At 45.0% G+C, this 20,890-nt stretch overlaps 2 protein-coding genes across 2 annotated transcripts; both read right to left on the bottom strand.

Annotated features, from left to right (window-relative positions):
• Positions 1 to 1,243: 1,243 nt before the first annotated feature.
• Positions 1,244 to 11,295, bottom strand: OGFR (opioid growth factor receptor). The gene is made up of 11 exons (XM_074157235.1): positions 11,074 to 11,295; positions 9,009 to 9,062; positions 6,628 to 6,672; positions 5,858 to 5,920; positions 4,914 to 4,998; positions 4,461 to 4,539; positions 3,921 to 3,987; positions 3,471 to 3,619; positions 2,566 to 2,897; positions 2,281 to 2,424; positions 1,244 to 2,136 (listed from the first exon to the last, which is right to left on the bottom strand). The coding sequence occupies exons 1-11, from the start codon at positions 11,293 to 11,295 to the stop codon at positions 1,244 to 1,246; spliced, it is 2,133 nt and encodes a 710-aa protein (XP_074013336.1).
• Positions 11,296 to 12,903: 1,608 nt separating this feature from the next.
• Positions 12,904 to 17,132, bottom strand: MRGBP (MRG domain binding protein). Its single transcript, XM_074157142.1, has 5 exons — positions 16,901 to 17,132; positions 16,221 to 16,342; positions 15,659 to 15,740; positions 15,458 to 15,532; positions 12,904 to 14,378 (listed from the first exon to the last, which is right to left on the bottom strand). Exons 1-5 carry the CDS (start codon positions 17,130 to 17,132, stop codon positions 14,188 to 14,190), a joined length of 702 nt encoding a protein of 233 aa, XP_074013243.1. The 3' UTR covers positions 12,904 to 14,187.
• Between the last annotated feature and the right edge of the window lie 3,758 nt (positions 17,133 to 20,890).

Below are 20,890 nucleotides of genomic sequence, written 5' to 3'. Positions count from 1 at the left end.
TCTTGAGGGCCGTAAATAAACGAACCAGACAAGCGTACCCCCTCCAATTACAGTCTCAATTAACCGCCCCACAAAGCCCAGTGGTTTCCAGACATGTTGCACTCGAACGTGCCCTCGCTGTCTGACATGCTGGTCGTTAACAGTCAAACAATCCTGCCCTAACTAGGAAGTGGGTTAAATTTGCCACATCTAACTTGATGCCACGGGCCTGCAGAAACCCCACAGGCCACTGCAAATTAACAGCAAAGTCTGAAAAAAACAAAATACTCATTCTATTTTGGCAATTAAGGACAGAAGGCCTTTGAACCAGTAGCAGACAAATACCTGTGGAAGACTATCAAGGGTCGGAAAGTGGTGGAAAAACCTGGGGAAGAAGAGCTCGAGACAGCTTCAGGCAAAGTCTGAGGGTTTTTCCTCTTAGAAACCAACAGACAATTCATATTCTCGATTCTAACAAGCGCTACAAAGCAACTTCTGCAGGGGATAAAGGGAACAAGTCACTCAGCACTTTCCACCCCAGAGAACAGCATCTGTACACAAAGGGTAACACTGGTCAGAGAAAGGCTTTGACTACGCGTTTTATCCCAGTCTAAAGTCAAACCTACTTTCTTTATGGAAGGAGAGGCAACTACACTCTGACATGATGGGAAACGCACCTACTCATCTCTTTCAGGCAAATGCCACAAAAATAATGATTTACGCCCTAGGAAGCAGACACACAGCATCATTGCCAGGAATAAATCTCCCGGGAAGGTACAGCCTTTCAAAATAACAAATAGAAGTTAGAAAGTAACAGAAAGGCCTGGCAAATTAGGTCATGCTGCCTTACATTGAAAATAATGTATTTAATAAATACTCGACTAGTTCAAACAAGGAAAAAAGATTAGTTTTCCTCTTCTCTTTAAGAAGAGACATACCAGAACCAAAGCGACGTGCAAAAATCCCTGTTACTCCAAGATAATCCTGAACATCAGTTAAAAAAAAAACAGGAACAGGACACAGCCTGCCCATGAAGACGACTCAAAGTTTTCCTCTTTAGGGTAACCAAGGGCTGGATCTCAATGAAGTTACTACAGATGATTAAAAAAGCATGGAAGGGTGGGAAGTCAGACAGGGACTAGCCTGGATCAGCCCAAAGGAAGTTTATTCTTCTGGGTAGTTCTGCCACCCAAACCGGTAAAGCTGCTTCCCAGCAGGTGGGACAGGGTCACCTCCACTTGCCCAAGCGCTGGCCGTGCCACTCTCACTCCGCTGCTGCCTGCTCTTCATCAGGTTCTGCTGCGCGCTCAGAGCTTTTCGATTTTTGCGTTGCAGCCTCAGCACTGTCTTCTTCATGACAAGCAGGCGCCATGCTCTGCTCAAGGCTCTCTGGAACTTGTTTCTTGCCCGTGACTTCTGCTTGCTCTTTTTCGTTTGCATTTTCTGCCTTTTTATGCTCTTCTACCCCATCTACCTCACCTCTGCCTCCCAGGAGTGTGCTGTTGCAGCGGTGCTGATCGCTCCTTGCTGTGTCTTGATCTCCACTCAACTCCAAGCCATCACTTACTGGAGAAGTCCGGCCCGTCCTGGGGATCCTGGAGCCAGCTGGGGCTTTCACACCATTCGCATCACCACCTCCCTTCTCACCGGTGGCTTCCACAGTTGCGTTTTTCTCACTGACATTTTCTTTTTCAGCCTCAGCGTTTGCAAGAGATGGATTTAACTTGGCACTAGAGGCAGAGGGCCCCATGTTCAGGTTTATGGCCAAGTTGAACGTTTTTATTCTCGATGTTCTTTTATCAACTTTCCTCCGTTTTACAGCCGCGTCGGCGGTCTCTGGCGCCGCCGAGTCTTTGGTGTTCGCATCGTCTTCTCTCAGTGTTTCCTGCTCCTCTTTGGCTTGTAAAAGCGGAACCGAGGAGGGGATTTCTGCATCAATCGCACATTCTCCCAGATTACGGGAAATGTTTTCAATATCACTCGGGCTTTTCAACGGTCCACTCTTTTTAGCATCTGCCGTATTTGCATCCAGTTTTCTCTTCTTGCTCTCCTTTGTGCAGTCATTCTCTGCCGTACCCTGCACTTCTCCAGTCTCACTGGTTAAATCCTTCTCCTCCTCATGGGTAAGTGAAGCCTCTTTCTCCTCATCACCATCCCCTCCCTTCGAAGCGCATTCACTTAACTTCTCTTTTACATCTTCATCATTCACTTGAGGCTGCGAGTCTGTAGCATCTCCACTTTTCTGTTCTTCTTCTAGAGACTGGTTCTCATCCTCTTCCAAAGAATCATCACATTTTTTACCTCCCTTTGAAGCACATTCACTTAATTTCTCTTTTACATCTTCATCATTCACTTCAGGCTGTGAGTCTGCAGCATCTCCACCTTTTTGTTCTTCTTCTGGAGACTGGTTCTCATCCTTTTCCATAGAATCATCACATTTTTTACCTCCCTTTGAAATGCATTCACTTGATTTCTCTTTTACATCTTCATCATTCACTTTAGGCTGCGAGTCTGCAGCCTCTCCAGCCTTCTGTTCTTCTAGAGACTGGTTCTGATCCTTTTCCACAGAATCATCACTTTTTTTACCAGGAGTTTCCTGTTTATCTTCAGCCTTTTGGTGCAGCTGTGACTTGGCGGAGCGGGGTCTGTACTTGAGGAGTTTGTCTTGTGGCCCCCAGGCGAAGCTGCCCTGAGGTTTGAAGTGTTGCCAAGCATAGTGGACCAGTTCCCTTCTCTTCCGTTTGCTTCTGATGGTGAACAGGAAGTAATCCAAGGCACTTCTCTTGACATTTGGTAACGTCTCCCTAACGAGGGTTTCTGTTAGGAAAAACTTCACCAAGTGCACTTGATAGTGTTCGTACCCCATCTCCCCCAGGCACTTCAGGATTCGCGTAATCCGCAAATTGTTGTGGCTAAACCTGAAAGGAAGAGATAAGCAGAGTCCTTAAGTGAAAGTCCTACAGGCCTGAATTCACAACGAACCCCCCTGGGTACCTGCAAAATGTTCTGTGAATTCTTGACTGTGATCTATTAAAGACTATTTGAGATTCAGATGGGAGAGCAGGCAGGATTAGTGCTGCTCTCTGCCTTCAGCAGCACCTTCCCAGCCCCTCTTGGCCTGCTAGGATTAATCACCTCAGCTGCTTAAAATAAGGTTTTAAACGTAAGCTCTGCTAGAGCAAATATTAACATCTCCAAGTCTGTATTTCGTATTCCAGGAGCCCAAAGTGCAGAATGCCTGCTGTTTACAGCTGCACCACATACAAAAGGAAACCAGTCTCAGCTGGTTTATTTGCTTATTATACTTGTCACTTTATTAAGTGACAGAGGGTGTGATGACCTACAGTCAGAGGCTAAAAATACTTTAGGTAGCTAACTCTTTTATCAACAAAAGCCTCTGTTCCTTAAGGGCTGAGGATTTTCTTGACTTTTTTTTCACTTCTCACAGAAGTGCCTGGCTGTAGTAAATGACCAGCAAAATAAACACTCACCGGTTCAAGTTTTGAAATCGTTCAGCCCAATTCTCTGCTCTCTTAAGTTCTCCAGTTTCCTCATTGATGAGAATGATTCCATAAAACCCCAGCATGAGCTGATAAGCTCGTATAAACCTTTGCATAACTTCCTTGGATTTCTTAAAGGCCTGAAAACAAGACAGATCAATGAGTACAAGGTGCAACTCCCGAATTACCTGCACCAGTTTAAGTCACACCTGAATTATAAACAAGGCTTGATCATATCACTAAACATTTCACCTGCTGGTGTAGCTACTGGCAGACACAAGACAGGAAAAAATGCTTTACAGCTCTGTTCACATCAAGGCCCCGAGGAAGCAATGTAAAAAACCCTAGATTTCAGATATAAGGCATTTAGGGGAAAATCCTAACATTCTTCAGGTCTCAAAAGAAGAAGAAGAAAAAAAAGACAACAAAAGCTTCCAACACCTGGATTTCTTGACACGTGAGTGGTCTTGCACGCAAGTTCATCCCGTGTTCACGTAAAGGGAATAGCCTAAAGGGAAAGAAATTTTCAGCTCAGATGAGCAAAGATGACACCCAACCCAGGGTACCCATTTCGTTAAAACTAAAAAAGATTCCAAAAATTGTATATCACAGGCATCTCTTGGAGACCTCACATCCTTATGGACACATAGTTTACTGGATGACAAATAAATCCCTCCCATAAAAGCATCACCTACACCAACGATAACAGCATACTTTGCTCATCTGGATCTCCCTCCTTGCCCCGACACTTGGTTCTGCACTGGCTGTAAGACCAAGCATGACTGAGATCTATTGCTGCAATGGAAACCCAAGTCTTCAGGATTTCCACAGCATTGTTTCCAGAAAAAATACAACTTAATAAAAATAAAGCGGACACAAGTTTCACTTAAAAGTAGTTCTGGGCCTTTTGGGAAGCTGAATTCAGGAAGACAGATAGAACTGACTCATAAAAGAGGCACTATATTGATGCAGACACTTTACCACTGTATGTAAGAATGGTTTTCTTCCAGAATTTCATAGTTGTCCCACCACAATTCAAGCAGAGCTTCAATATGCAAACCTAAAAAGGAAAGAGTCAGGCAAGAAGAAATGACACCAAATGAAAATTAAAGTTAGCCAGGCACCCAAGGTGGCTCGTTACCCAGAGCCAGGTGTTGGCACACACCTATTAGCTTCTCTAATTAGACAACCACTCTCGTAAGTCAGAAAAAAACCCTTAGTTTTCTACCACCAAACAAAAATTTAGAAATATACAGCAGCAATGAGGACATTTAAAATGGAAATTCTTGGTGGTTTTTAAGTTTTGGGTTGTTTTTTTTCCCCTTTCTTTATTGTTTTGTTTGTTTGGTGGTTTGTTTTTTTTAATAATTGTCCCACATGGATGAAGCTACTCTTTCACCAGTTCATCAAAGAGTCATCAAACAAGGTACTCACCCCGAGGCAAAAAACAAATCTCATTTTTATAAAAGCTTAAGTTCCACATCTCTTCTTCCTCTTCGTTTTCTGGTTGTATCAAACCCTGGAGATGAGAACAAGAAATCAACAAGCAGCACTCTTTTAAAAGGCAGCATTCACTTCAACACTTCTCCTTGCTTTCCCTCAAGTTTCCCAAACATTTCAAGCTAAATCCTTGAAAGGGAGTTTTGGGAAGGAACAGCTTGTTTCTGATAATGCATATCATCCCTTCCCCCTGACTAATGACTCCTTTAAGGGTTCTGAGCCCATGTCGTGGTTTAGCCCCTGCCAGGAGCGAGGACCACTCACTCTCCCCCCAGGCTGGGGGAGAGAACTCGAAGAGTAAGAGTGAGAAAAAATTTGTGGGTTAAGATAAAGACAGTTTAATATGTAGAGCAAAAGCCATACACACAAGCAAAGCAAAACAAGGAATTCATCCCCTGCTTTCCACAGCAGGCGGGTGTTCAGCCATCCCTAGGACAGCTGGGCTCCATCACGCATCACGGTGACTTGGGACCCCCCGGCTTCCTTCTTCCCCCAGCTCTATACACTGAACATGATGTCATATGGCATGGAATGTCCCTATGGTCAGTTGGGGCCACCTCTCCTGGCCGTGTCCCCTCCCAGCTTCTCGTGCCCCCCCCCAGCCCATGGCTGGCAGGGGGTGAGAAGCAGAAAAGACCTTGAGAGCTCAGCAACAATGAAAAACACCAGGGCGCTATCACCAGTATTTCTCATCCCAAACCCAAAACACAGCGCTATGCCAGCTGCTAATAAAAAGCCTTAACTCTACCCCAACTGAAACCACATTAGCCTGAAAACGTAGAGACAAAAGGGTGCCCTCGAATCTAGAAGGTGTTCCTAAACTTAGCATGGGATGAGGAAGAGCCAGGAGAGTACGTGCATCATCGTTCAGTCCGTACCGGGTAACGATGTCTGTACCGCTGCAGGTCCTTTGCTGCATTCCAGTTGCGCCTGCCTGAGAACTAGAGAAGAGACAGATCAGAGATCCTCAATAAAGTTGTTTTCTGCAAAAAAAAAAAAAAAAAAATCCACTGACTGAATTTAGCATCTCTCACACGCTACTCTCCCATTCCCATCCTCTCTGCACCCCCAGAACCAGCCAGTTTGTTACTGCAGTTGTTTCTCTGCATTCCTGGAGACAGCTTCGGACTAAGGGAAATTCACATTTAACCAAAATATTTCTTTTTCTTTCTAGTCTTATTAGTCAAGGTCTTCATGTTTTACGCTCATCTTTTATGCCAGTTAGTTTTTCCTGCAGAAATGGTCAGAACTAGCTGGAAATCCTAAACAGTAAAATGTCATTTTCTTCCTTAACTCCAAGGTTTTAAAACAAGACAAACTACGCTCTGCCTGTCTCTCTCTCTCTCTGAGTCACTAGATGCCCTAGTCAAGACAGAGAGCAGACTTTAAAATTGTAGAATTCAAGATGCAGAAATATCCCTTAGACTCAGGATTCTCATTCCCTGTAGACATTATCCGAATAAAGTTTCCTTAACTTTGCTTTATGCTCGAGAGCAGCCCCATGGAATTGAGCACCGTGCTGATCGACAGTCAGCAATACCAGAGCCACACGGTCACATCAGATATTTATTTTATTGGACTTCCATTCCAATCATCATCTTCGTTATCGCTCATCTCTCCAAGTAACCAAACTTTACGTCAAGCCTACCTGAAAACCCGTCTGAGACACTGGTGACGAATTTGATCTTTGCTCCTACAAATAAAAGGCATTTGGTTGGAAACATTTGGAAACCAAACTTCACTAATCAATAAAAAAAAAAATAAAATATATATATATACATATATACAAAATAAGAATATCCCACAGCAGTGACTCACACGATCCCTATTAGTTGCCAAGTGACAGTTTTACCTAGTTACAGCTGAATTCACTTGATTTTATTCATGATTCAGATTGCTGTAGAGAAAAACCTGTGGTGCCACAGCCACCTGAAAATTAGATGCCAGGTTCTCCTCGCTACACAGATGTGCCAGATTCATTCCAAATGTAGCATTTGGACAGAAATCACAAAGAACAGCTTCACTTCCTCCTCTGAACTTCATTAAAATAAAAGTTGCAAGTATGACTTAATTTAAAATGCATTTGGATGGAATTATATATTTTTATTTTTTTTTTTTCCACAGTGGATGATAGATTTTGTGACACTTCACAAGCAACACAGACAGGTTTAATCTTGCCGAGTGCTGAACCATCTTGTCCCAAACCACTAAATTTGTTCTGAAACGTCAAGGCAGAACCACCCAAGGGAACAAGGCTGCTCAGGAATGGAAGGACCCCCTGGTGCGAAGCGCAGTGCAGGCAGAGCGTTCAGCGCCGGCCGACGGCAGGAGCAGGGGCTTTGGGACCCGGGGGTAAGACGCGCAGACTCTTGCAAAATAATAAGCATTTTAAGCAACTTAGAAGAAAGAAGTAGCAAATGCTCTCCCCAAGTTATTTTTTAACTTCGTTTGATACTTCTTAACCTCATTTGAACAGAGGAAAAAAACCCCAACTTTCTAGAGAACACCCATCGCTGCTTTATTAATTATTAAGGCAGGAATTGGATTAGATTTTGTACCACCTCGTTGGGATGAAGTCATCCGTTCAGCTGCCCTGGTGATTGTTGATACTTAAAATTTATGAATCTTGCACAGCATTGGGGAGATCAAACCTTCAACCTTCATAGAGGGAAGTCATCAACGCAGAATTTTTAAAATTACCTTTGAAATATACATTTAGACACTAGGATTCCCCCACACTTTGGTGACAGGAATTAAATAAAGCTCGAGTTGTTTTTTAAATGTAGTAACTTGTGATGACCTAAATGAATGCCTGTCTACATCGCAGCAGATTTCCATTTTATACATGACAACACAGACCAAAATAGGTGGCAGAACTTCCCACAGCCACGTGGCCCATGCGGCACTGGAAATCCCAGTGCTGGTGTCCATCCCCAGAACATACCCAGGCTGCAGGAACGCACACAGCTATGAAAAGCTTTGCTAAATGGTTAACACTGGGGAAAAAAAATTATAAATATAGAGTGGCTGCAAACACAAGACTAAGAAATATGTTCAGCCAGAACAGATCAATACTGTTCTTTTGTTCGGGATGTACGCAGAGACTGGGATTGAGCACTTTGAAATTCCTCGATGCTTTTGACTATAACTTTTGAGCTACAAGGATAAAATTCTAATACACGTGGAAGCAATGAAAATTATGCTCCCAATTACAGAAAAATCGATTTCCAGGCATTCTTTACACTTGAGGTTCTAAAATCACGTCCTTTAACTCAGCCAGGTGGGACAGGCTAGCAGCAAACTGGGCCCAATTTTGGAAAAGAACTGGTTTGCTGCATATTAAAGGGTAGAGAGAGAGAGAGAGATGCAACGCCATAGTGCAAGGGGCTGTAAGGCTGGTGTCGGGAGAAGCTGAATGCAGAAGGACATTCTGGAGCACGTCGCTAAAGAGAACAAGACGGGGAAGCAAAGAGAGCAAAACCCAACTCTCCCTCCAAGCAGGTTTTGTTCCTGGGTGTCTATAAACTTCTGTTCAAGCAGCAGAGAAACAGAACCTTCCCTTTCCTTCCAGGTTAGACAGACAAACTGAAGTGCCCAAGTCAAACCTCCCTATTTTTCACCACACCGATAAGCAATTTAAGTGGGTTTCTCCCTCCAAAGCTGCAACGCGTGGATCAGAACGCGCATCGCTCTGCAAAGAGGGCGAGGAAAGCGGAAAACAAAGCCAGGAGAGAGGGACGTGAGCGGTATTCGGCTGAAAACTGGAAACCAGCTGCAACCAAAAGGGATGAAAGAACAAGATACAGGAAGGAGGAAGTCGAGAGAATCGAGTAAAGGGATCGAAATTTGTCAATGGAGAGTAAGGAGAAGGCAGAACCAAAAGGTTTGTTATTAACACACGGACTCCACGCGTTACAGCAGACTAAGAGGATCTGCAGAGACACGAGTGAGACGCAAAGAAAAAAGCAGAATTTTAGGGTGGTTTTGAAAGTGCGTAGTGAAAATAATAATAATAAAAAAAAATCTAACCTCAATATTGAATAAAAACATTAGCAGCTTCAGGCATAAAGTATACCATGTAGGCTGAGGGGAGAAGAATGAGAATTAGTGTAATACCAGCAGAAGTAGGAACTAGTTTTGGAAACTGATTCATGCCTCTGGCAGGTTGAAAAGGCATAAATGGATAGCAGCAGATTTACTGTTTCTTTTTGTATTCCTGCTCACTGCCCTTAAAAAATATTCAGGCCCTGTCTGACAGAGGTGACTAGAGAGTCCTCACTGAAGCAAGAACTCCTCTTTAAAGATGCAGAACAATATTCCAGGGGCCGAAAGTCTCAGGGCCAACATCCTCCCTTGTAAGGCAACGTTTGAGAAGTTCAGTCACTGGAGTGAAAAAACAATCCTTGCTTTTACAGTTGTCACAACCCAGAAGTTACTCTAAGGAAAAAAAAAAAAAAACAAAAAACAAAACATCTGAAGAACAAACACATTTAAAAAGGATAATCTGAACGTTCCGGAGGCATTAAAACTTGTGAACAAAATCAGAACTCCAGCCACGTACACGAGAAAATTGACAGTGTGCCCTCAAACAATGCAAAACACTTCAAAGAGAATCCCTGCCTCTTTTTTTAAGTATTACAGCTATTCCACCTAAAACACCTGTGACCTTTCACAGATCTACGTGCACAACTAAGGTCCAACTACATTCCCTGCAGCAAACTCTATGAAGATGCAGAGACAAGTGTGAGCACGTCTGTCTGCTGTATTTAAGCTTTGATTTCCTTTGCAAAGTACAAAGTGTGTATTTTTGAGGAAGTCACCAGTGTTTGGAATACTATGTTGCACAGAATTATTTTTAATTTAAAAGGAGGTTATTTTAATAACTTAATGCTTATTAAAATATTTAGAGTTTAATAGTAAACTCCTTTAAAAGTATATTAATTAGATAGCTTTATCGGCCTATTTGTAGTCTAGAATATGGGTGAGTGGCTGAAATGAAACTCAAGTGAAGCATTAGTTCCCCTTTCCCTGAAAGGGGAGGAGTTAAATTAAGTGACTTTTCCGTGTTTCAACTGACCCAGGAAAAACTGAAAAACAGAGACATGGTTTTGCATAGAAGAAAATCTTGATGCTCCACGTCAAACTGAAGAACACCGATGGTAAAGACGGGAACCTCAGATAAGACTAACAAGGTCCTTTTATTTCAAATCAATTTTATTTTAAGGCACTGGAGACAAGTGTTGACACCTTGCAGCACTCCCTCACTCATCAGAACTGCCCACACACCTGCGGTTCCTAAAACATCCACATGTCCTAAAAAAAATTAAAAGTTATAGCCCGTTTTTGAAAGCGAGCAGATGTTGCGTGACGGCTTTTTATCGATGGCATGAAAGAGTACGAAAGGCCACCACACAAAGATGAGGATACCAACAAAAAACTTAAATGCAAGGAGCTTCTGAGGAACATCAATGTCACAACGTCAAGCTCAGCGGCCATCGAAATGCGGTGGACAGGCAGGTACCATACGGGAGATGGAACCTCTATTCATGGGATAAAGCATCCAGATCGCAAGGAACAGTGGGGAAAAGAAATATGAAACCCCAGCTCATGGCAGCGTAATAAAATTTAAAGAGATCATAGAGCCACAGCACACCTCCACCTTCACCACCCCCAGAGCTCGTTTCTGGAGGGGCCTCAGGCTGCCTCCTCCCTTCGAAGATCTGCTCCATCAGGGTGAGGACAAAACCGTAGCTGGGAATCGCTGCCGGGACAAAGCCCTTGAACTTCCTCCAAGTATTTCAAGCCGCCCCAGTTCCTGACAGTAATTGGGACGATGGAGAAGGCGCCCAGATACGCTGAGAGGGTGGCCTGGGGGGGGTGTCCACGCCTGCACATCGGTCTCACACGCCCCAGTCCCCGAGCAGCCCCGAGGGCCGCGGTGACTCCCGGGGGCACCGACAGGGCGGCCAGACCCAGCGCGCTGCCCCTGCAGCGGGAGGACGGCAAGCGGGCGGGGAAAGGGCTTCCTCCCCGCCCTCGAAGGAGTACTCCATGCCCCGGGAGACCCCCCCTCCCCCTCGCTCCCGGTACCCACTTGGGCCTGCCAACAGCCCAGCGCCCGGCTGGCTACCGGCTGCTCCGCTGCATCCTCCGGCTCCTCCCCGCCTGCCGCCTCCGCTCCATCCGCCTCGCCGCCGCCATCCTCATCCTCATCCTCATCTTCATCGTCCTCCTCCCAGGTGGAGTCGTACCTCCAGAAGCCCGCCTCGTCCTCCGCCGGGCCGCCCTCGGCCCAGTAGCCGAGCCAGGCCGCCATGGGCAAAGGGAAACCGAAAGGGGCCCCGGCACAAAGCCCGGCACGTGGGGGGGGGACGACAAGGGGGAGGACGGAAGCGCCGACACGCCCCGCCCCCTTCCTGCGGTACCGCCCACCCCATTGGTCGCCGCCCGCCTCGCCGCCCCCCCACCATTGGCCGCCGCCCGCTGCGCCGCGCGGTCCCTGTGCCCGCCCGCCCCGTCCCTCTCCCCGCACTCACTTGGGCCGCCGGGGCCGCTCCGTGGGATCCTTCCCTTCGGTCTGGGGGGAAAAACAGGAAAAAAAACACGTTAATTCCGGGCAGCGGTAAGGGGTGCTGGGCAGGATACGGACCCCCCTGGGCCGCACCAATGGGCTGCTGTTGGAAACCCGGCGCTGGAGCAGCGGGACAGTCCCTCGTTCCTCCAGGGAAGGGTTCAGCAAAACCTGGGGGTTCAACTTCACAGGGACAAACATTCCACGGAGCGGGAATTCTCCTCTTAAGGGAAAGGAATACAAAACCAGTCCTCCCGAGAGCCAGGGATCGGTGAAAGGGAAAGGGGGGAAAGGACAGCTGCGGCACCCGGGTCACATAAAGCATTTATGTCTTCCAGAAGTCTACCGGCAGCCAGCAAATTCCTAAAAAACCTGTGTTGATGGAATTGCCACGAGATCCCAAGTGGGGTCTCCCTGCTCCAAGGGTGGTGTTGGGAGATGCATCAGCACACGGTAACGTTGACACATTTCTACTTTAAGCTATAAAAAACCATTTCATTGGTATAGCTAAAAAAAAATTGGATAGAACCCCTTGGATGCAAAGGACTTACCCACAAACGGGGGGCTTGGAAGCAACAAAATTTGCGCTTTATGGCCAAGATCTCTGACGATCACGACCAATAACAAGCACTTCAATTTTGCTGTTTCCTCAAGAATTGAGGAGGCATTCACCTTTCAGCGCTCCCTTGGGTGACAGATGTGTAAGCCACACATGATCACAACTTCTAGGAACTTGATCCTACCAAACGGAGGGTTTTTCTAACACTTCAAAATCAAAGCCAGGAGCCGCCTCACGCAAGGTTACGGAAGTTCCATTTCCACCCCCAGAGACACCCGTAGGACCTCTCCCACGCAGCAGAGCTCCGTGGAGCTCTCCAGCTGGTGGGCACCTAACTGGACAATTTGCAAGGCTCATCACTTGGAGCGCAGCACCAAAGCCAAGGCATTTCATCCCTTCTGAGTCGGAATTTGTTTATGCCCCGCTATTTCAGACCCTAAAACGCCTTAAGAGTGCTTAGAGAGGCCACCCCGGCAAAGTTCTGCCCTCCCCGAGCTCATCAGTGCCTCCGAGATGGTAAACTGGTGAGCTCCCAACAGACTGCAACAAAAAGTTCATCTTCTCAACTCAGTACTTGACGATTTCTCGTTAGAACAGAGAAAATCCTCTAGTTTGGAAACTCACAGCAGCCTGTCCACGGAGTCCAGGAGGCCAGGATTTCTCAACAAACATCGTCTAGAAATAACAGGGTCGTAATTCCCAAGATCCAGGCAAAACTAGTAAAAAACCAAAACCGGGAGGCACTTTTGACCAATTTCACTAAAGGTTTAAGATACCTAAAAACTTTCAAAATAAGCTGGGCCAAATTTTTAATCAAGTTACACAACAATAACCGTTTAGTAAAATAAAAACGAGTCCAATTTATTCTTGGTATAAAACAAGTGAAGCAAATAAGGCAGACAAGAACTTGGCTACGTACCTAGAACAAAAGCAAAAACTCGTAGATTCCTAGTTCCTCGCCTCGAAGGCAATACTGACAGATTAAGAAATAATTCTTCTTTTTATTAACTTGTAGTTAATACGGTGAAACAAATGCAGTAACATTTCAGCCTACTCCGTTCACCGCTGAACACGTGTTTGTTGATTGCGGTCTGTTTTTTTCCAGAAAAATAACAACTTCATCAAATCATAACATTCCAGCATAGAAAAGATAAGCGTTACAACGGCAGTAAGATTCTTAAGCTGTAAAAGAAAATTAACATTTTGGACCACCAATTCCATTAACAGCTACTAAAACTGCCTTTAAAAAACCAATAATAAAGTACAAACCCCGCTGTTACACACTGCTATAGTACAAACGCATGAAGCAACGTCTCCAGGTTCACGCGCAGCTCAGCTGATCCCTTACAAAACCGTGTGACATCACTGGGTATTTTATTTAGGACATTTAACTAATTATTATTCTAGCGGTATTATCATTTTCACTTCATTTAAGGTATATAAACTTATAAAGATTGAAAAATGTTACGTCACTGCGGGTGAAAGATGTAAAGGTTTCTCCAGCAAATACAGTCAAAGAATATTTCAACTCTGTAGTTATCCATATTTAAATGAATTTTAGTTTTACTGAATCAACAAATCCAGACATTTGATACAAACGCTATGTTTGCACAAAGTAAAAGGGCCAAACGTTACCCACAGAGGGTCTGTAATATCCAAAGGCGGCAACAAAGCAATGGCGGAAAAAAGTGACCCAAAATTTATAGAAATAAACCACACTCTTCATGAACTGCGGCTCTGTGTTTGAGCGCTTGTTTGAGGAACTGAGCTGACGCAGAGCGCGTTACTTGTTTGAAATGCAACCACTGGAATTGTCACATATGCGTGAACTAACGCCGCCAGCTTTCCCCCTGCGCCCCGAGGAGGTGCCCATCGCTCAGCTGCTCGGTGCCGGCAAGAAAACACACCAGGAAAGACAAAGTCTCACATGTATAAACCCAATGTGCAGATTCTTCAAATACCTGGCTCAGATTATCTTTTCCTTTCTCAAAAAGTTTACGTAGCGACCATCCCGCTACTGGTTTTTACTGTTCCCTCCTCATGTCCCAGAGTTTATTCCTTCTCTTTCACAGCTTGCTTTATGTTCTGCGTCGTTTCGCAGCACTCGGACTGGAAGGGTTACTGTTTGCGCTTAAGACCTTTTCAGTGACTCTGTTGCGCTTCCTCTTATCGGATCCTTCCTTGGACCCAGAATCTGATGAAGTTTTCTCTTTCTCTTTGCTGCTTGGCTTTTCAGTGGTTTTTCCTAAACTTCCAGAGGGTGCAAAAACTGAAACAGGATCAAAGTAATGATTCCAGATCAGAGTTATACACGTAGGCAAACAAGAAGTGACATCAAATTCCTTTATATTACATAAAACTTTTCAAACCACTCAATTCCCAGTATATTTAAACCACCGCTTGAGTATTACTTTCACTTTTAAAGGAAAAATCTTCCGTAGGAAAGGCACATCTTGCTTTTATTATTTGCTTTAAAGACAGGCATATGTTGTGACAGGCTAAAAATGAAATTCATTAAGTGGAATTAAACAGCACTTAAAATTAAAATACTTAATAGGAACAGTTACAGAACACAGGACCAATCTATGAAATTTATAATCTGCAACGGTCATTACATTTGGTATTAGAGATAGATTTTAAAACTGAACACTCAAAATGTGAAATTTAATATATTCTTAAAATACAGTTCTAGATCTTTTATTACACTCAATCTTAAAACAACACTTATTCTGTGATAGAAGTATTATGAGATTATATAGTTAACAGTTGGCTTGGTCTGTTAAGGTAAATAGCAGGATCTCTACTGTTCACATTTGGCTCTGTTCTACAGCAAAGTGTTAGGAAAATAAGCCTTATATTTAAAAGAAGCATGATAATGCAAATAAAATATAATAAAAAACCCCACTCTGCCCGCCTTTCCATTTAAGCATACAATCTTACAATCTTTTTGGATTTACAGGCCCTATTTTTCCCCATGACTACAAAGATGCTAACACAGAGTGTTTAGGTTCACTAAAACTGGACTCAACTTTCTTGCAGAGATCCTTAGATTACTTCAGGCTCCCAGGGGTCTTTCAAGTACATATTAAAACCAAAAAAACCTCAAAAGCTATACAACTTTATACATATGAATTAAGAGCAAAGGAGAAATCTTCCAAAGTATCAGATATTGGCAACTGCGCACCCTGTGCATTCTTAAATTATGCTAGTTCTCAGCATGAGCATATGTTAAGTCTGAATACAAATTACAAAGTACATCATATTTGGGATTTACATTTTAACATTAATTTCTCAGAGTTACAGTTGTTTTTTAATCTTATATTACACAGTAGAGAGTTACAAATTTACCTTCTTCTGGCCCTGCATGCGTTTCCATCTCTTCTTTTATTTCCTCTTTCACTTCTTCTTCTATCATTACTTTTCCTACAGAAAGGATTGTTAGGTTAGATGGTTTTAAAGAACTTTTTCTGGATTAGTAGTTCTGTTAAACTACCTGTTCCGAGATGAGATTAGAGCAACCAAGATTAAGAGACTGCTGTCACATCTTACCTTCTCTCACTTCTTGAATCATTTCATCAGGAAGAGCAAAATTCTTCTCTATGTTAGGGAATGGCAGAATCTCAGATTCGTGCTTAGAAAGAAAAGAAAGATCTCTATGAATTACTTTGTTAAAAACATTAATTTGGATTTAGAGGTCCAATCTCAAGTTCTATTTTACATGCAATTAGTAGCTAAATAACTCTTAACAAGATGCTTCAAACTCTAGAGAACCAGGAGGCTCCTCATGTCAAACTGATTATTAAGGTATTTGAGATCATTCTTATGTAAACACAATATAACCTCCTTGTTTGGCACTTAAGCACCTATGTTTGTTGTAATAGCATTTAGGCAGTAAACTCAGAATGCAGCCTGGAAAAAAAACCAAACCCCAACAACAAAGCACTGCAGGTTTTACTGCCTCCCACCTAATGAGTAAAATCTCATCCACTCACTGGAACGACACATAATTCTTAATGACGTGAAAGGTATGTCAGGCCCAGTGATTTCGGCCTATCAAAAATCCTGACCTTTAAGAAACAATAATGTGCTTGCATCAGTCCTTTATACTCACAAGAGCTTGCATATCATACATGGTGCTCAGGTGGTCCCAAATCACTTTGGAAGAAATCTGCCGTCCAATATTCTGACTGAATTTATCTCGGATACAAATCATGTGGAAATGGCGGTTCACACCTGGGGGAAGAACTCAGCGCAATTAACAGTTCTACCCGTGCTACACAACGAAAAAAAACAAAGAAAAAAAACCCATCCTGTCGTTACAGGGAAACCGTACAGCGCAGGAGGGACCTGGGCAGCCCTGCCAGGCTGGTATTTCACCCTACGTTACAGGTGCTGCTCTGGAGAGGGGCAGAGGGCGCCCCACTGGGTAAATGCTTCCACACAGGGCCGCAGCCTGGCTTTTTAGAGCGGCTGATGAAACAGAACCGAAGGGAAGCCTGAGGCAGCAGGTCAGGAAAGGCGAAGGCAATGGGAGCATAGGGCCGCCCGCCTCCGTGCCCCGGGGAGGGGTGGCCGAGGAGGCCGGGCAGACACGGCGCTCCGTCCCCACAAATCCCGCCGCGCTCAGGAGAAGCCCCGGAGCCCCGGGCCGGCAGCGGCCGCAGGAGGCCGCTGGGGGCAGCACCGCGGCGCGGCCAGGCCGCTCCCCCCGGCTCCGGGCCCAGCGCCTGGTTCTCCTCCCCGGCCAGCGCCGCTACTCGAGGCCGCGGCTCGGCCGCGGCCTGCTCTCACCTACGGGCTTGTGGCCCAGCATGGCGTGGAAGAGGCAAACCTCCACTTCAGGGCTCCACACCACCACCGCCTCCTCCGCCGGTACGCCGGGCTCCGGGGCGGCGGCCGCCGCCGCTGCCGCAGCTGCAACGGCGGCCGCGGCGGCAGCGACGGCCGCGGCGGTCCCCGGCCCGGTCGCGGGCAACGGCGGCTTCTCCACAGCGGCCGCCGAGCCGCCCTCCGCCTCCCCCATCGCCGCGCCGCCGGCCGCAGCGGCTCCTGCCGGCCGGGAGGAGGGGGTGGCGGCCGCGGGGCGAGGCGGAGCGCGGCGGGGCGGGGAGGCCCCGGCGGCCTGTGTGCTGGAGCAGGCGGAGGTTCGGGTGGGGGGGGTTACCTCAGGTAAATGGCCTCCGCGGGCCTGTGCGGCCTTTGGGATGCCCAGGGGGCTGAGGGGTGGGAGCGGGGCCGGGAGAAGCCTCGGCCGCCCCAGCCCTCGCCCTCCCGGCCCAAGGGGCGGCCGAGGTGGGACCCTGCGCTGGGGAAGGGTCCCGAGCGCTTTGAACACCCCAAACTGCTCATCTCTGTCACAACAGTATTGTTTTATATCGACCTGAATTGGTGCTTAACACATAAACATACTCCTGCATGTTTAAAAAAAAAATGCAGAACCCACCAGCTTTGCTCATCATTTAAGGCGTAAAAAACCCATTTTCTTTGAGAAGAGGATGTATCATTCCCTCGGTGACAAGGGTGTTTTTCCCTTGTTAGGTATTATTAGACACACAGGCATGAAGCGGGACTTCTGTTGCTTAGGTGATCAGGTTTTCCTGTTGCTCACTCCTCACTTGAAATCTTAATCCTTTCTGTGACATTAAAATTATTTCAATAGCAAATAACAATGACATCATATGCAAAGAACGGCTGTTCTGAGTGAATAATAAAGCAGTGGGGGCAAAAACTCACAAGCAAGGAGACATGATTTCAATGCAAATTATCCAAAGATTAAAAAGCAGGACGGGAAAGATGCAATTTTCTGAAATGGAAAACTTTCTCTGCCTTTGATACCCAAAGAATTGACTCATATAATTCTTTGGGGCTTGATGTAATGCTTATACCCCAAACAGATTAACCTAACATTAAGTAAACATCTGAAATGAGTTAAACCCAAAACCTGCCAGGTGAATCCTTGGGAAGTTTGGTAGTGCCTGGATACAAATCCTCATTTCCAGTGGGGTTCAGCCCCTCAAATGGAAAGGAATCTCCCTCCAGGCCGGTTTCGATGCTGTTGAAATTTTCCAGGAATAACTGTTTCTGTGAGAGCTCCATTCAGAGTGACAGAGATCCTGCTGGAATTACTTTTCTGTACCACCAAGACCACCAGAATCTCCAGAAATATTTCTTCTGCCTCCTGTCACTTCTCTACCCGTGTCCTGGATGCTCTGAACCTGCCTTTACACAGCTCAGGCTCCACACGATTTTCCTCATTTTGAGCCAAAAATTACCTGTCAGCAAGATTTTGCCGATCTCGAATACAAGTCTGCACGCTTTTCCAGTTAAATCCAGCCCTAAATCCAGCCCTGGCTCTCAGACCTGTTTCATCTTCCAATGTTTATTTGTTCTATGCTGCTGCCTAGTCTGGAGCTGCTCCCGAAAGAGAGGGTTGTGATTTCCTGTGATGACTGCGCAGCAGGAGCACGTGAATTCCCCAACAACTCAATTCCTGTTTTCATACAAATCTTTCTACGCGTGGAAAAACGAAGGAAGGCGGAAAAGCAAATAAATTACAGAGTATAAAAATTGTTCCCCCGTAGAATAGTTTTCAAAGTTTTGCAGGAATAATAATTTTTTTTTAATATATTATTTTTAAGTCTGTGTGAAACACTGAGCTTCCACACTCTCATCTGTCACATTATGCTTCTACTTAAAGAGTATCATCAAGAGGGAATAACCGTGTCAACTCAGGTAGCAATTTTTATGTCATTAACTTCTGATGACTAAAAAAAGCAGCATGTGAAAAAGAATGTGAAAAAACATATGGCTACCTCTGAAAGTACAATAGCATACAAAAATAATTTAATTCAGTAGGATAATGTTAGTTCAACAGGAAGAGTATATGCATAAATTGGCTGCTATTTTGTTTCAATCACAAATAATTACATTTCTCTGTGTCTAAATGTCCTTGCCTCTTTCAGTGCCTCCAGGAGACATATGGGAGCTTGTAATAAAGCCACACATGGCCTCCGCCTGGATTCGGACCAGAGTTATATTTTTCTCTCTTTAAATTTTAGAAGGTTTTTTTCCCCCCTCACTGAACAGATTTTTCAGATTCTGAAATGTTGATGTTGAAATCTTACTTTTGTTTTTCAGCAGGTATCAGCCGTGGAAGATGTGCACAATTTAGTTTCCTCTCTTTTTCTTCCCACTTTTTAGGCTGTTTTCAGCCGTAGAAACGAAGGGTGCTCAGCCCTTTGCTGGATCAGGTCGTGTCCCCCCCCAACAGACAATCTGATATTTCAGAAGACGCTGCAGCAACTGAGAAATACGCCTGGCATTTGGCATTCTCTCTAGAAGCGTTGGATTTCTGGGATAAGCAATATGGCTCCAACTATTTCTGTCGTTATTTTAGAACACCATGTGTTAGTGCCCTTAACAAAGTCAAAACTTCCTTCCAAATCCTGGGTGATTCTGGCTATGCCCCACGAACCTTCGTAAAAGAATATCATCTGCACACTTTTGGATTAAAACCAGTCACTTAACCTTTGCTGGGGATTTTAGTGCATCTTTGATAGAGAATTTAACGGAATTTTTCTTACACAGGTCAACGAATCCTCCTGAGAGCCCCGGGGAGCGTCACCAGCTTCATTCTGCAGACACTGAGAAGTGCTGCAGTTTGCTGGAGCCCACGGACAGGGAGCCCTGGTAGAGCTGATGGATGTGCTCAGTGGTCGCTGCTGCCTGATGCTGGGTTTACTTTTTGACAAACTGGGTAATTAGCTCCTGTATTATGCCATTTTCATTGCATACGTGGTTTTTACATGCAGAAGTACGTAGACTGGGGCCTAGTCCTGCACCAAATTACTTCTCAGATCCATAAATCCTCCTACAAGAGAAGTAATCTCAGTGCCTTGGCATATTTCAGTAAAAATCCTTTCTGATTGATGAGGACCCCTGAAAAGCAGAGTTCTGATCTGATTTGTAAGCTTTAGCGTCACTTTCAAAATCTGTTCTTTCAATGTGAAATCTGTAGGAAATTTTACTTAACAGAGCTGCAGAGGGAATTGTCCCAAAGTTGGAGCTTGATCATTTGGCATATCTTTTAATAAATCAATGAAGATGGCTCGATACAGGCGTGGTTTTCTCCCCATTAAACCTATCAAGGAGGAAGAACCAAAAAGATAAATCTATTTGTCGTTTGAATCTTATCACACAGCCCTGTAGAGCAGCATTGCCTCTCGGCAAGGAGAGACTACCCAGCTCTCTCCCAGTTACCTAAGTTCTTAGCAAAAAGATGTGTTGATTATTTCAAACAAGAGCACTGAACGGGGAGTTCACGCTCAGATCTGGCCTGCATGGCTTCTTTATAGGGGTAAAAATATGGAATTTAATTCAAAACAGGGGGGCGTGGGGTGTGGGAAGCAGCTGGCAGACAGAGGACACGTTCTGTTTGCTGAGACATATGTTCTTGAATGGAACTTCTCCCTTGTGATCGGTTGTGCTCGTTCTCCCAGCAGAGAGAGGCTAGATATTAGATGGGCATCAGATGGCAAGCCTTAGAAAAATAGATTGAAAAGGGTGCAAATAATCATCTCTAAGCACGCACAGAAGCCTTCGTTACTGCCGCTGTTACGCTGCAAAACAGCCCAGTGCACAGTTGCGGTGTTGGGACTGGGATTGGTCAGATCATTTTCTTCTCTGGGTCATTATTTTATATTTATTTTTCAAAACAAAAATACTGCTATTTAAAATAAAAAAGAGCCAGCATAAACAGGAAGGATCCTCAGAAGGAAAGCA

Source organism: Numenius arquata, chromosome 12 (assembly GCF_964106895.1).
Source record: "Numenius arquata chromosome 12, bNumArq3.hap1.1, whole genome shotgun sequence".
Classification (NCBI taxonomy): domain Eukaryota; kingdom Metazoa; phylum Chordata; class Aves; order Charadriiformes; family Scolopacidae; genus Numenius; species Numenius arquata.
This window is presented reverse-complemented; position numbering and strand designations above follow the sequence as displayed.

Coding starts and splice junctions, on each gene's coding strand:
- OGFR (XM_074157235.1), bottom strand. CDS start 11,295: ATGGCGGCCTGGCTCGGCTACTGGGCCGAGGGCGGCCCGGCGGAGGAC. Junction 4,999..5,857: donor GGTACAGACATCGTTACCCG/GTACGGACTGAA, acceptor TCTCATCTCCAG/GGTTTGATACAACCAGAAAA. Junction 2,137..2,280: donor TGAATGTGCTTCAAAGGGAG/GTAAAAAATGTG, acceptor CTTCGAAGGGAG/GGGATGGTGATGAGGAGAAA.
- MRGBP (XM_074157142.1), bottom strand. CDS start 17,132: ATGGGGGAGGCGGAGGGCGGCTCGGCGGCCGCTGTGGAGAAGCCGCCG. Junction 16,343..16,900: donor GCTGGGCCACAAGCCCGTAG/GTGAGAGCAGGC, acceptor TTCTTCCCCCAG/GTGTGAACCGCCATTTCCAC. Junction 15,741..16,220: donor TGTATGATATGCAAGCTCTT/GTGAGTATAAAG, acceptor TTTCTTTCTAAG/CACGAATCTGAGATTCTGCC.